Source organism: Cariama cristata, unplaced genomic scaffold (assembly GCF_000690535.1).
Source record: "Cariama cristata isolate BGI_N322 unplaced genomic scaffold, ASM69053v1 scaffold18178, whole genome shotgun sequence".
NCBI classification, from domain to species: Eukaryota; Metazoa; Chordata; class Aves; order Cariamiformes; family Cariamidae; genus Cariama; species Cariama cristata.
Window position 1 is genome coordinate 44844 of NW_009631879.1, and position 13390 is coordinate 58233.

At 38.3% G+C, this 13390-nt stretch overlaps 1 protein-coding gene across 1 annotated transcript in view; it reads right to left on the minus strand.

Annotated features, from left to right (window-relative positions):
- Window positions 1-13390, minus strand: part of LOC104166277 (macrophage mannose receptor 1-like) — a gene marked incomplete at its 5' end in the record, with an annotated part of 44290 nt that overhangs the window by 1296 nt on the left and 29604 nt on the right. Inside the window, 12 exon segments of the mRNA XM_009706151.1 lie at window positions 1172-1339; window positions 2645-2761; window positions 3801-3947; window positions 5356-5521; window positions 7058-7115; window positions 7117-7276; window positions 8811-8913; window positions 9576-9757; window positions 10404-10518; window positions 11719-11858; window positions 12192-12292; window positions 13203-13270. Of these exon segments, the coding sequence (XP_009704453.1) occupies window positions 1172-1339; window positions 2645-2761; window positions 3801-3947; window positions 5356-5521; window positions 7058-7115; window positions 7117-7276; window positions 8811-8913; window positions 9576-9757; window positions 10404-10518; window positions 11719-11858; window positions 12192-12292; window positions 13203-13270 (1525 nt within the window).

Below are 13390 nucleotides of genomic sequence, written 5' to 3' on the forward strand. Positions count from 1 at the left end.
CAGCGCCGGGGGTCGGAGTGCGCCCTCCAGCCCGGGGGGCGCCGGGAGCTGGGCTGCTGCAGCAGGCGCACAGCAACGCATTAAGCTGTGGGGTGTTTGTGAGCGCGAAGGAAATGCAACTGTTAAATTGTCCCTGGGCAGGATGCAGAGCTCACTGTAATGTAATATTTGCTTGTGCTGAAACTCCGTTCTGCCGGAGAACCTGGTGTCAGGGAATATCCTCTGTACTTTGGCATTGCACGTAGGGGCCACTCGCAGTCAAACCTAACAAATAAAGTATGTGTTGACACTGAGTTTCTGCTTTCCAACGTATCTGGTAATGAATTAACTTTCTGTAGTGTCTATTGTTCTGACTACCCAAAGAAAACGAGGAGTTGCCCTAAAAGGAGAAAGTTCCTTTTCAGAAAATGCTCTGACACTACGAATGTGTACGGCTGCTTTCCCTGCCAGCTGCAGCTTTGCTCCGGGAGGGGAAAGGACAGAACCTCAGAAACATCCTGAACCTCAGGGTTGCGAAACAGGGCAGGAAGCCATAGTTTTTTGCAGAATTATCAGTTAAACTCCAAAATACCACATGGCTGCTTGGCTCACGTTATTCTGATATTTCTACTTCCTGACCAAAGCAGATGGTGCTCAGTTACACAAAAAGCTAACCAAAACACTTCTACTATTTTCAAAGGTCACTATACATGCTCTGGATTATACTTCCGTTCTGTTATTACATAAATGGAACTGCTTCATCCGTCTCTTACTGGAACAGCATGTATCATAGTACAGCAAGAGGAAGAAAAGCCAATTATTGATGCAACCCTTGTTCCATAGAAAGGGAATACAAATGTTAGCAGGAAAATATGTGTGTATGTTGGAGGGGAGCAAAATGACAAAGGAATTTAAAAATGTTCCAGAAAATATTCATCATCTTTGGTTATTAATTGAATGTTTATGACAGAATGCAAGAAAATCTGAAGTTTTGTAATAATAAAACATGAACAGGGCAGACAAAAAAGGATAACTTTATGTATTCATATTATTTTTGTCTGAATGCTGAAAGAGGTGATAAGGAAAAATCTGTAAACACAGCATTTTATGTTGGTCTTTTGTAATGACCATATTGTGTTATTACTACTGAAATAAAACCATAAACATCAAAAGCAAATATTAAAGAACTCACTCTTTGGTTTCTTACAAATAAAACCCTTTTGGGAAGAGCAGGGAAGGACACTCCAGTAGCCGGAGAATGCAGACAACTCCACACAGTAATCAAGCTGGTCCTCCAAGGGCTGTCCTTCACCCCAGTTGACGAACTCTAAGGCACTGTTGTCTTGCCAAAGCAGCTGCCCTAATGTTGCAAATGTTAGTAGCAATACTGAGAGTTCCACATCAAAGATTTTCACTAATACTAGCTTTTCTCTTATTTTATTACTTTAGCCTAATAAAGCAATACTAGTTTCTTAAAAAATTCCCTCTGTGGTTAGTTTTTAATGTGTTTCATTTCTTTTGAGTCTCTTCTTAAAAACAATATAATTGCTTTTCCAAATTGTGATTTGCAGATTTGTTAATCATAACTTGGTTTTAATTTACATATTGCCACATTTTTGTCTAGGGGACTAAGGTTTCAAACAGAAAAATAAATAAAGCTAGGTGCTTTTTTTAATTGCTAAGTTATTATTTCTCATTGAAAATCAAGCAACTTTTATTGTAAAGCTTAAACATACACTTAGTTAAAATTAAAACCTTTTTTGCATAACCTCTGAAATAAAAATTTTGAAGTATCAATGAGTAAAAATTAATCTAAAAGAAATAAATCTCTTTTGACTGATTGTGGATTGACACTAGTGTTGTTTTCTTCCAGATGCGTGTTTACCACTAGACTCTTTTTCTGGCAGTCAGCAGCCTATTTTTCTCCATACAGAGACAGAGAACCTTGGTGCTTCAGGCTCCAGCTGGACAACCACAACTCCTGTGCAGTTGCTCCCCAGCTCTGAGAAGATGAGAACCAGCCAGGACATATTCCCCACCAAGGCACAGAGCAAACGGAGTGGGAAATGCATTCTCACAGACCAGGAATAGGAGACATGTCCTCAGAGAGGGCTGAGGTCAGAGGGACGGGTGCATGTCGTTGTCTGTGGTCCTTTCTGAAGTCTTGGTTATGCTGCAACCATAAGCAGCTGTGTAAAATTATCATTGATTACGGCAATTCCTGGATCATTTGAATTTAGAAATGAGGCCCCATGATTGTCCCAGGTATGGATAGCTGAAATTATATGTTACATCCTGCTTTCTTAAAGAACAGTATCTTCTGTGTTGTGCTTCTCAAGAGATACTCCTGTCACCTCTCCACACTTGCTACAGAACCAGAAATGAACTATAAGATACTTGAATTGAGGCAGTCCTCATGCTGGTATCCCTTTGGTGAACACATGCAATATCCAAGACCCATAACTGCAGCCAAGCAAATTTCTTTTCTATGGCCTTTCACACCTATTGGATAAAACTGTCAACTTCCAAGAATTTATATATAATTTTTTTTTTTTTAACTAGTTTCTACTGTACTTCGATTAGTTCCTTGAAAACAATGTATCTTAATCATATTTCTATTTAATGGATTCTATTTATGAGTATATATAGAAATTAAAATAGTTACCATATGCATTTCTATATATTCCTATCCAAAAGCCACTTGTCTTGCTTGTGTATAAGTCTGCATGCTCTGCTAAAAAGTTTGATTCAGCCAGATCTTCTACAGAAGCCAGTGCACCACCTGTAAGAACACCAACAGAAGATGATTGGAGGTATCCTCTGCCTTAGAAGTCAGTGGTAGTTAAAGCCTTTGATCTAGGATAAGGTTAATAATAAAACCTCTCCTGCAGGTAGGAAGAAAGCAAGGATTTAAGTAGAGACCAGAAAGTAGTGTTTACCTGTAGGGGAACAGCACATACTGTGAGTGATGTTGACCAAAATGAAAGACAGGAAAACACAGTGAAGATGATGATTTTGAAACACTAGGCAAAGAGCACTTTCTTTTCAAGTGACTGGTTAATATTTTTCATAGGTATTATGGATGATTATTTGTTTGTTCTTCATGGATTGACAGGATATTATGTAGCATGTAATGTTGCACAACAAACAAATTTGCAGTTCAAACACAAGTATTAATTTTTCTGGCAATAGTGGTGGAGGAACGGGGCTAAGAGGACCTAAAAGGATATGAAACAAAAGAATCCATTTCTTTTGGGTGGTATAGTGCTTCCCTTTCTCTTTCATAGCCTCCTGAAGCATGGATGAGGTAGCTGATGATTCAGCAGCATAGGTGGAAGAAGGACGAGGAGCAGCTCATGGTCTTGGCCAGGACCAGATGCCCCCAAGATGGGGGAGGGAAGCATTTGCCCTCCCCGGCTCTACAGGCTTACAGGGAGCCCTCCTGGTAGCGAGGATTTTGAATCAGTACATGCAGCCCCTTTCAGATTACACACCTCGTGTTAGGGAGATATATGGAAAAGAAGGGATAAGACCAGAAAGGAGTTAACCCATTTCAAAATCTTACTAAAAAGAGAAATTTTGTGAATGAAGACGTATAACAAGAAAAAAGCACAGATGGAAAAAAAGAAGGAAAATTGATCATCACCTTAATTTCAACATAACTGAAAAGCGAACAACGTCAATGGTATAAAATAAATGAGACATTGATTTCCTTTTTTTCGTATGTGTAGATTTTGCAGTATTAGTTTTCAAGACTTTTTTAAAGTGATCTTTTTCATGTCAAGATTGAAATCCTATCTTTGGGTAAAAATAATAGTTACCCGATTGAACACACTGAGTCACAGACTGGGCCCAGCTCATTTCATTGGCATTGAAGTTATAGCAGTGGCTTCGGAAAGGAATCCAAGATAAGTGATCAGATTCAGGACATTTTCCAATATCCTGTGGCGGATCAGAAGGAAGTACGTCTAAAAGAAATTAAATACGAATGCTTTAATTCAGTAGTGATTGCAGTTCTTCAGATATGAAATCAAGTTTAAAAAAACCCCCTTTCTCAAAAGTACTTAAAATATTCTTTGGCACACAGCGCCAGAATTATCAGTGACTATGTCAAGAGTTGCAGTGAGGAGCAGAACTCCTCGGTCACAGCTGAATGATTCACTGTGAGGCTGCGCTCTTCTGTGTTACCAACTAAATCAAACTTGGATTGTCTCAGGGATATTTGAGTGTTCAGGGGTTTCTGGTTCTAGTTAGTTTTGTTATAACCAACATATTTGTATAAATAAAAGATACAGCAAAAAGCAGAAAAAGAAAAGCCAGAAAAATCTCAAACCCTCAGGAGGTTCAAGTAACAATCTGATTTTAAATGAAATATCATCTAAATCATAGTTTACTGTGGAAATTTCCCATGTAATGTTTTCCTCAAGATAATACTCCTTACATAAAATTTCTGAACAGTTTAAACTGTAACAATGCATGGAATAATCTGAAGATCATTGAACATTTGTGTAGTAGCCCCTCATTTTCCTGCAAGCAATGATGTTATGGAAAGAAACAGTAACATTGTCAGTTCATACATGCATTTTTAAAAGGAAATTTGCAAATTATTTGAAGTTCAGAGCATGGACTAGAAGAGAAATTAAAGAAAAACTGCACAAAAACAGATCAAAAGAAACTCAGAATTTCCGTTAACTCTGAGTCACTAGAGCTATCAGCGATTGCTCTAATACAAATGAGAAACCTAAAAAATTCAGTTCCATCCTAAGGTTTGCCTGTAGCTTTTGATTTGTAGTATTCGTCGGTGACACCCATAGAATCGCTATGAAGTATGAACTTTTGTTTGGGCCGGTTACAGACTCTTTGTTTTGCAACACCATAATGCATTAGCAGCAACCACCAGACTGCTGCGTGAATAACCAGATACAACTCTTCCTTTTTTCCTCAGTTTTTAGAATCTAGTTACAGTGAAGCTGTAACCACTGTGTGAACACTGCTTATGTTGAAGGAACAAAAGTTATTTTGTACTCCAGTAGACTTTATTGATTACAATCATTTTCATAAAATCCCTGTCAACAAAAAGTTTCACATTCTAGACTCAAAGTGAAGTGTTTAGTACTCCCACAATCTCTATGTTCTGTCTGCCTGTGGCATTGGATAACTCCTATGGCAGTTACCACGCCAGTCCAGTGAAATGGCAGTATCTTGGCTGTGAACGACAACTCCATCAAAATAGAACACTGTTCATGCAAAATAAAGGTTTTGACATTACATATTCAGGCTTATTATTCCTTAATATATACTTAGAAATTCGTATTTCAGTCAAAGCAGATCCAACAAAGTTTCTACCATAAACTGAAAGTCATCATCGTAGCTTACCCTCAGATTTTCTGCAGACAGGAAAATGTTTTTCATTGCAAGGTGCTGTTTTCCAGGTCCCACGGAGCTCTAGATAGACACAGGCTATTTTCTGTTTTGGTTCTCCATAGTACCAGTTAGAAAAGTTTATTTTCCTTTTATTGGTCCATCTGTAATAGCCATAACTCTAAAATTGAAACACACATTTAACATAATTTTTCTACACTCTTATCTGCTCTTTAAGGTAAGTGGATTTAAAGAAATGCATATTTTCACAGTGGTATACAGAGCTCAGTTTGTATATCTGTGCTAGTACTGTTAAAATATTAATTGAATCAGGACTCAACAACATAAAAGTAAGACCCAGATTCTTCCAAGAAGAATCAGAAGAGTTACAAAGAAAAGGGAATAGACCCAGACATTAAGAACTGAGGGATAAAACGTGATCCCACTTTAGATGTGTCAAGAGGTCAGGTAGGTAAGCCCGGGCAAGATCGCTGTCTGGGGAACAGGAGGAACCACAAGTTTGACTCTGCAGCAACAGGGCCAGCTCAGTTATAAGGACCAGGAGAACATGTCTGGTGATCCAAACTTGATCATAATGGAATTTTAACTGCTTTCTAAACCATGTTTCTATGACTGTAGAAACAATCAGCTTTGATATCAAGTGGACTTAAACAGTATTATTTTGTTTTAGATAATGTCTGTGAATGTCCTGTGGACTTGTCCAAGTGGGAGGATTCATGTCAAGGTTGGTGAACTACCAATCACTTATATATTCTAAGACCAAACATTTTGTCTGGGAGGGAAAGGCACCATTAGAATCATGGAAATACATATTGTTCAGCGACAAGTTCATTGTCTCAGACAACGTAGCCTTCTAAGAGGTTTTACCAGGGTGCTGCTGCATTACAAATGCTATTTTTACACAACATTTATTGTACATTCAACCTAGGAATACTGAATTTCAGACATGTTTTGCTGTGTTATATATCAGTGTGGAATAGCAAATAGTAAAAACAATCACTAGTTAAGAAGATTATTACTGATGAAAGAGCTCTTTTTTATTATCAAGGTAGTTTAGTCAGCTCAAAGAACAATGCAATAGAAACATGACAGTTAAGTGCATTGAGCAACTGCATATTCACTAGAGAAGCTGAAGCTCATTTTGACAGTCAGTCACAGTGCTTATAAGACTGATGCTTACTTGAGTGTTCCTTTACACAGTGGTGGACCTGGATCTCCCTATTCACTTCTGGTAGAGTATAGCTCTTACTGCTTTTAATGTTTGAGACTTAGCAGGCGTAACAAGGAGGGTGTTCAGAGGCACCTGGTATCTCCTGTGAACCCTTCTAAACCAAAAAGTAATGAAAAAGCTACAGCTGCCAATGATCACGAGGCACTAGCCTTAATGACCCTGTTGGTCCCTTTGAATAGAATTGACCTCTCCTAAAAATGGGTGTCTAAAAGTCAACCAGGTAGTTTATCCTAAGTGTCTAAGATTTCCATAGAGTTTGGAAAGAGAGGCCAGCACTGCCAGAGGTTCCCATCTTTCTTCATTCCTTAAAATGGAGTTTAATGGTTTAAGACAGATGAAGGTAAATGAAGTGAATGCTGTCCACTAGTCCAAGGTTCCTAAATATCTTCATGCTACAATTCTCCCTGCTGATAGTAATCCAATCATAGCCTCTAACCACACCACCTAGCAATCTATTAATCTTACCACATTACTGTTGAGGCCAATCCATAAGGGCTCTCCATATCGCACTGCCTGCAGCAGCACTGTAATAATCAAAAATGCTGGCAAGCTCTGAAGATTTCTCCTTGCAGGCTTTTCTTGCTTCTTCCCAATTCATTTTAGAAGGAATGATTAAATAGCTGCTGTTGCCATAATGGATGAAATCAGAGTCTGGAGCAGTTGTGGAATGAAACAGTTCAGGCTCTGAAGGAAAGAGGTACAAATTTGAGAGGAAGGGGAGAAAACAGTGAAAAATTACTAGCTGCCTGAATATCAATATTACTTTTGAGGAACAGATTACTATAGTGTGGTGGCACAAGCATCAAGTAAAAGTATTTCTTATTTAAAACATAGGAGACGTATTTTAATGGCAACTTGGAATTATTTTTAAGTATAGCATAGATAGTGTATTCAGGAATTAGGGAGCATGAGCTGTGTGTACCTGTAGATATACACTGCACCAGATGAAATGGTGTGAATACTGGTCACACAGTGACTCTCACCCCAAAGCTCTCTAGGTCCCCCTCCCAAAGTGCGGGTGAAATTCCTCCCAGGCACAAGCACGGTGCAGGATTTCCACACCACTTCAGTGTCAACATAGGGGTGAATTTCATCCTAAACAAAGTTTGTAACTCTGCTGCTACTTCTTTCCCATGTAGGATGAAGTGAAGAAGGGAAACTGTAGTTGTACCTTAATGATATATGCAGTAGAAGAAGACAAAGACATAGACCTAGTGGTAAGGATAGAAAAAATGGCAAAAACTGCCTTTGTGTTCAGTTAGTGTTGAGAACGCCCTGCCAATTTTTTTTTTGCTAGTGAGACCCTTATGCAGCTTTCTGCAGTTGCACAGGATGGAGCTGTGAAACATCTGGCCCAGCTGTGGCTTCTTCCTGTATTTTTACTTTGCTGCTCAGCAGTTCCCTGTTCCTATTCCTGCAGAATCTGCAGTGTAGCTGTGCTCCGGATGTGTCTCCCACCCTGAGGATACACCAAAAAAACTAGAACTTTTGCCCTTCTGATTGTTGCTGGTCTTGTGATAGAAAAGGATTGCTAGAGACTGACAAGCAAACTAACCAGTTTAACTGATCTTAGTTACTCCCCCCAATTGGAGTACGTGTGAGGGTTTTTTAGTGAGGAGATGGGGTTAGATCTAAGGGTGAGGGTGTGGAAGCATCTTCAGTGTCTGTCTAGCTAAGATACCTATCGTGGAGGTCAATGATGGATTTGTCTTTGTGCTTTGTATTTGCATTTGCAAAATAACGTGATTCAGGTACCTATATCTGTGCTAGTTGTATAAAGCACAGATGGCCAAACTTTTCTGTCAATAGAGAAAAAGGCATTTTTGAAGGCAAAGCTCTTTTAACAACCTGTTTTGGGCATTTGTCTCTTGATGAGGCAGGTGGCTCCTGCCTTCAAAGTGTCTACTCGCCATGTGCGGGCAACTGATTTAAGTATAGATGTCTGCAGGGTAGGTGAAGTCAGCCTCTGTGAGTGTTGGCAGGTGTGCTGGTAGGGGAGAGGCTGTAAAGCCAAAACTTTTCTACAATTTTTATCCCAGAGTGGGTTTTGTGTCTGGAATTCCTGAGCTGGTAAAGTAGCCCTGCTTCCCTCACCCTGGCTGCTACAGGCACAGCCAGGCAGTTGCAACTGAGGACTCATATGGTTGGCTTGTTCAGTAAACATCTTCCAACAAAAATGTAAACAAACAAACAAAAAAACCAAAACCACCAAACTTACTGCTGTCCATCTGGCAAATATAGCTTTTGTTATGCTGGCAGTCAGTGTTTTCCCAGTACCCTGCTTCATCTACAGATCTCTTCATCATTGCAATACAGTCAGTCTGGGGAAAAATTAGAAAAGAAAATTATAGCTGATAAAATGTAAAGTGTCTAGCAAAATAATAGAAATAAGTTTGAGGAGACAAAGTTAATTGCTATCTTTTCTAATTTTCTAGCTTTTATTTTCATTTATTGTTTCCTGGAAATTAAATGTATTATATAATATATTTTAAGCAAGTGTACTTTCCTTAGCAGATTACTGCAAGAACTTTTCTCAGTTTATTAAAATTTCTTGGAGTGCACTAAAGCTATTTTTACTGTGTAGTTTATAGTAATCTGTACTGAATTTGTTGAACTTTCATTTGGATTCATGCTGTACAAGGAGAAACAATAAAAAAAGTAAAAATCCCAGCTATTAATACTGAATATTTTCAGTAAAATCTAATAATTCTAACAGTTTTAATTAATTATAGCAGTGATTATAACACAGCACTCCTTTTCTTCAGTTCTAGACTTCTGCAAAGGAATAACAGGAAGTGTAGGCTCTGAACAGGCCTATAAATCTCTGGGTACAGCTTTAAAAACTCGATCTCTGAAATATTCAGTTGCCTTCTGCTTTAAGCCATTGAAATATGAGATTCTAACTGAGTCAGAAGTCAGTCTGATTACTGTAACCTTGAGTATGTTATCTAGGTTATGCATTTTCTGTCTTTTTTCTGTTTACCTGTATTGTAATATACTTCCAGTGAACTTGTATATATTTATCCCTAAATGGGAATTGTCTTGCCCACTTTGAATAGTCAAAAAAGCTTCCATCCGTCCAAAGGTATGTACCCTCACTGTTAATGTCATTCAGTCCGATCCATGTTTCATTGGCAACATCCTTTAGGTGGAAGGTGAAGAAGGCTATTAAAAAAAAAATATATTAGCGAAAGAGAGAAGCTGAGCAGTTGCCTTTCTTCAAACTCAATGCAAAGCAAATTCCAAATAAAAAAACCTATCAACTTTTAAAAATATTGGAAATATCAAGTTCAGTATTGTTGGACTATGAGCTAATGGTAAAAGAGAAAAATTACAACGGGTAATTGAACTGAAGCAGTTTGATTTATTTGAAAAAAAAAAAAAGGAGAAGTTTTTTTAGGTAAAAATTATATAGAAATCTTGGAAATATTATAGAAATTTCGGGCTAGACTTCAAAAGGATTAATCAGTCTTCCCCAAGGTAGCATCAACTGCACATATGTCATTTCTGATGGATGTTTGTTTACTGTCTAACTTGAATATCTGTGGGTATTTCATTACTAAGAACTATTACTATTTATCCCATCTTCCAAGGCTATGGGGAACAGATTATTCTGTTCCTTCACATGACACTTTTGCTGAGAGAGGGGAAGTATCATCATATCTTACTCCAGTCTTCTCTCTGGATCAAATAGCTCTGGGTCTTCCTTATTAGGTTATACTATTTAGATCTGGAGACTAATTTGGCCTTGTCATTAGACGGTGAAATGTGCTGGCTTCATACTTAGTGACAAAAGGTTCAGATGTCATACCTTGCACTTGGTCGTTGTGTATAGAGGCCAAATTTCCCCCTAATTCTATACAAGCGCTTCTTGCAGAGTGCCAAGTCAGTCTCTCTTCTTCTCTGGATCCAAATATTTTATAACACTGCAGGGAGAGTAAAGGATTAGACAAAATTTCCAGTGTCAAAAAGTATTGAAAACATTGGTTTTGATCAATTCGGTTCTAGTCCCTGCACGTAAAGAGCAGCAGATGGGGGATCTGCCGAAATGCAAATACTTTCAGCCAGCAAGGAGGAGACCCAGCTAATCACAGTAATGTGTGTGCAGCGCTTACAAACTTGTGGGCTACACAAGGTTGGTGCTGGGCAAAAGCGGGAAACCTTCAAAAGTTTTTAAGAAATTAAGTAGATATCCAAGGTGCATGGGTAGAGTTTCCGGGTCACATTACTGAAATAGAATTTGTGAGGGACTGAAGCTGTTTCTTGATTGGGAACATAATTTGGGGCAGCCATCTCTCAGGTCAAGTTCTTTCAGTTATATACCACAGACTTAGTGCTAAAGCCTGAGCTAACGTGAGCACTCAGCATGAGCAGAACAGCTTCAGGAAGAAGTGCTCTTTTGTATGGTGTATTTGTATCCCATGGGGATTTTTCCTGAATACCAGTGTAAAAAATTGGTTTTGTGGTTGTGTATGTTCTAAGGGACAGAAAACATGGTTTTTAACTCGCATATGCTGCTTCTCCATTTTTATGCCCTTTGAATGCATTAAAACTTTTCCTATTGATTGCACTATGGGATTGATTTGTGGTTTTCATTTGTTGGTTGGGGTTTTTTTAAGTTCATATGGCCAGATGTACTTTTGCTTAACTAAATGAGAAAAAATGCTTGCTTGTTTTCTATATTTGATTTGACATTTATTGCCGTTTGTGTTACTCAAGATGACTTGTTGTGATAGCCAATTACATATGAAAAGTGTGACCTTTCATTTTTTCATCTCAGTGTTACTCAGAAAAAGGGGCTTACACTTACAGATAAGGATAATGGAACAGGATTTCCATGCAGTAAGTATGTCTAAAATAAACAGAAAATTTTAGAAACTGAAAAAGTAACTACAGCTAAAGGCACATGGACATTTACAAAAACTGTAACTTAAAACATTCAGATTCACCTTTTTGTGAGATTTAGATATGAACTTGCCAACATGAAAACTGACTATAGTGCTAATTAGAATACCACTTAATAAACTCGTGTATAAAGTGAGAGAATTTATAAATGAGATAAGAGGATAGCTGTTTTCTCTACCTATAGCAAATCTGCTAAACATGGCTGAGATTTGTTACTGCACCTTATTGTTAAACAAAAGCCAAGTTTCAGGACATCCTCCCAGAGGTGGAACTACAGTAGGAGCAAATCCTGAGTAAGTTGAATTGTGCCTTTCACAGATGAAGGCATTTTTCACAGCACAGCTTATATCTTTCCAGAGGCCTGTAAATAAACAGAATACAGAGAATCAGTGTCTGAAACTCTCGTACCACCATTACAGCAGTCAGCCCCAGACAGTATTCATAAAGCACAAATGAAACCTTCTAGAGGCAAGTAAAACAGTTGTCATGTACACATTTACTAAAATAAACATACTGCAGAGGAAGGAGTGTATCTCCTAATAGTGATGGTGTGGTTTTAAACCTCAGCATACTTGTTATGAAGAACTGTCAATGACCTATTTGTTGGGTAGCCTCAAATTTAAATACATAGCAAACATTATGACTTTTGATTCTAAATTTTCAACCAAATATTCCTTGTTGCTATTTTACTCACCAAAATCTTTTGACATTATCACACAGTTTTCATCATTATTTGCAAAATTGGGTTCATTTGGAGCCCAGGCAACATAGTTCACTGGGGTCTTATCCAGCCAGCTGAAAGAAACCAAGGGACAACGGCTGCCGGACAAGTATCTCCAGCAGTCATTTAGTTGCAAGGTCTGTTTAGGTTTAGGTAAAGGGCTAAGTAAGGTGTTAGCAGTGATCGGAGGGCAAAGACTCTACATATACTGGAGAGGACATATCCACAGCATTACTACTGCTTCTCCTCTGTTTAATACTATCACATTCAAGTCCCATCAGGGTCCCATTTTACCAGAGATTGGATAAACAATGTCATACTCAAAGGGAAAGCTTCTTATGGTCTGGACAAGACTGAAACCCCAAGATCTCACCAGTGCATGGATTTCCCTTTCATCCCAGAAAGGTGTCCTCCTGGAAGACTTCTACAAGCAGATTTCTAAAGCAGGTTCCCTACCAGCAATTTCAGAAAGCTGTTAGGTGAGATGTTGCTTACACTTCTTGCTTCCAGCTCATTTAACTTGAACGACTGGGATTAATCTGATTAAACCCTTTCATTCACATTTTATCAAAACCTCCTGGGCTTTCTCTGTAGCCATTGGAGATCTGGTCAGAGCTAACCTCATCCTAAGGCTGATGTCTAAAGTGGATCAGCTGAATAACATCCTAAAATTAGCTGCTTCTCCTCACTGCCTATGGAGGGTTGCTTGGGTGTTTAACTTAGTTCTCTCAGTGTAAGACATTAAGTGAGATTAATCTTAGCCATGAACTTCTGTTGGTTTTGCTTTCCCAGATTTGGAAGGAAAACACATTGCTCTGCTTAAATATAGAAGAACTTAACACTTCTGATCTGACACTTCTCCTGAAAACTATCCAGAGATCACTTGCACAACAGTTATTAACTTGTAAAATGAAAGCACACACAAATAATCCCATGGTGAAATTACCATCATCTGTTGTCTATTGCCAGTTTTCCTTTTCTTACCTGAATTTCTGATCGAAGCTGACAATTAAGCCAATGAAATATGATTCCACTGTGACTTTTGTATAAATCTAAAACAAAAAAAGTATTTAACAGTCAAGCACTAAAAGTCCCTCATCATCAAGCAAAAATCTGGAAGCCAATTAACCATGCCTGTGATTTTTTTTTCCCTATTTGTTTTTGCTTGGTGG